This window comes from Tupaia chinensis, unplaced genomic scaffold (assembly GCF_000334495.1).
Source record: "Tupaia chinensis unplaced genomic scaffold, TupChi_1.0 Scaffold000278_1, whole genome shotgun sequence".
NCBI lineage: Eukaryota > Metazoa > Chordata > Mammalia > Scandentia > Tupaiidae > Tupaia > Tupaia belangeri.
In genome coordinates, this window is record NW_006159761.1 from 1185039 (window position 1) to 1186818 (window position 1780).

The following is a 1780-nucleotide window of genomic DNA, read 5'->3' on the forward strand; positions in this document are numbered from 1 at the left end:
CCGCCACCATGCCCCGACCCAGCGGTGGTCGGTGCTGTGCTACACAGGTGGGCCCGCGGGGAGGCCAAGGACTGCCTCTACACCGCCAGCATGCCTGAGTCCAGCGACCCAGGGATGGTCGGTGCAGGGCAGGGACAGCCGTCAACCAGCCCTGACAAACCGTAGGGAAGGACCGCGGGGCAGGAGCCCCGGCTCAGCTGCTTCCTGTGGTGGAGCTGAGGCTTTGCTGGCTCTGTCTGGACCTAGCTTACTCAGTTTGGTATGAGGAAATGGGTATATGAGCTTTCCGTCAAAACTGTTACAATTCCAGGACCAGCAGTTAGCGTAATGGCTATGTCGCTGGACTCCCACGTTGTCGACCGTGGTTCGTGTCCCGAACCCGGTGGCTTAAAACTCACACCGGGTGTGTGTGCGTGCGTGCCAAAGATCCTGAGAGGAGAATGGAGGAGAAGGGATTGTGGCGTGACCATCCCCCCTGGGGGGTGATTTCTCGCTTTCTGTCTCTCTGTCTTTCTCTGTCTGTCTGGTGAGCGCACATGCCCTATGGCAAAAAAACTAAAAAAAAAAAAAAAAGAGAAAGAAAAAGAAAACTGTTACAATTCCAAGACAGACTTTTCTAGTTTTAGTTGTCTAGTGTCACAGGCTCCCTTTGGTCTCTTCTAAACTGGACTGTCTCCTTTGCCCAAACTGCACATTTTCATACTAGTTCTCTCTCTGAGAAGGGACTGTCAAGCAGATTGCAGGATGACTGAGGTCAGATCATCGTTCACTGTTCATTACATTAAAGCGAAGTCATTCCAAAGGTTCAGCGAATGCCACCAAGTCCCCCCCAACAGTATTGAGTGACTAGTTTGGTAAATTATTCTACAGGAAGTAAATAAATGCCCATGGCTAGTACAGCGTATAAATAAACGTCATCGCGATTTCCCGTGGAACGTTTTATGGACAATGTATGCATGCATTTATGTAAAACATCACTTGTGTACAAACTCTTTCCTGCTTATTAAAATAGTCTCAGGCAGAAAGTTATCTATGCTAAAGAGATGGCTGTGAGGACGAAGCGTGACCGCATGGAGATAACCTCTCTTCTGACCCCGCAGCGTCATGCCAGCCCTGGTCATGCAGCGGCCACGGAGAATGTGTGGAGACCGTCAACAACCACACCTGCAGCTGTGACCCCGGCTACTACGGGCCGCAGTGTCAGTTTGGTGAGTCCCTTTCCGTTGTGGGTCTCTCCCCGGGTAAAGTCGCAGGGATGGAGAGCCTGCCATGGACGGTGGTCAGGACAAAGCGATCGCAGCCATTCTGAGAAATGGGAAGTTGGAGCAGAAAGCGCGCTTTCGCAACGCTGCTATCTTTCAGGACAGATTTCACAAGTCAGCGTGAAGTTTCGATTCCCTCCTCAATAAGTCTTCTTAGGTGCCATGAAGAACACGGTGGGATAAACACTTGTGAGGGTTACTCCGAGAGTCAGACGTGGCAGGTTCCCGCTCTCAATCTCAGAACCTAATGATTATCAGACTAATTAGAACTCCGCAGCCCGAAAGAAACTGGACCATTTGTCAGTAGTGCGGTGGGCTATTCAGAAAATAAGTTTGCTTTTTTATATCATTTTCAAGGTCATGACAAGGCAAGACCAAAGTTCAACTAATGATAGCACAGTATATGTCACAGATTCTTAGCAATCAATTCAACACACTACTTTTTTTTTTGGAGAGGTTTTCTTTTTTTTTCTTTCTTTTTTTTTTTTTTTTTTTTTTGGGGGCGTGGGTTTGCACAA

The 1780-nt window shown here is 48.7% G+C and overlaps 1 protein-coding gene across 1 annotated transcript in view; it reads left to right on the forward strand.

The window, feature by feature from the left end:
• SELL (selectin L) overlaps positions 1 to 1780 on the forward strand; it is a 23559-nt gene that overhangs the window by 3211 nt on the left and 18568 nt on the right. Inside the window, 1 exon segment of the mRNA XM_027772488.1 lies at positions 1101 to 1208. Coding sequence (XP_027628289.1) covers positions 1101 to 1208 — 108 coding nt within the window.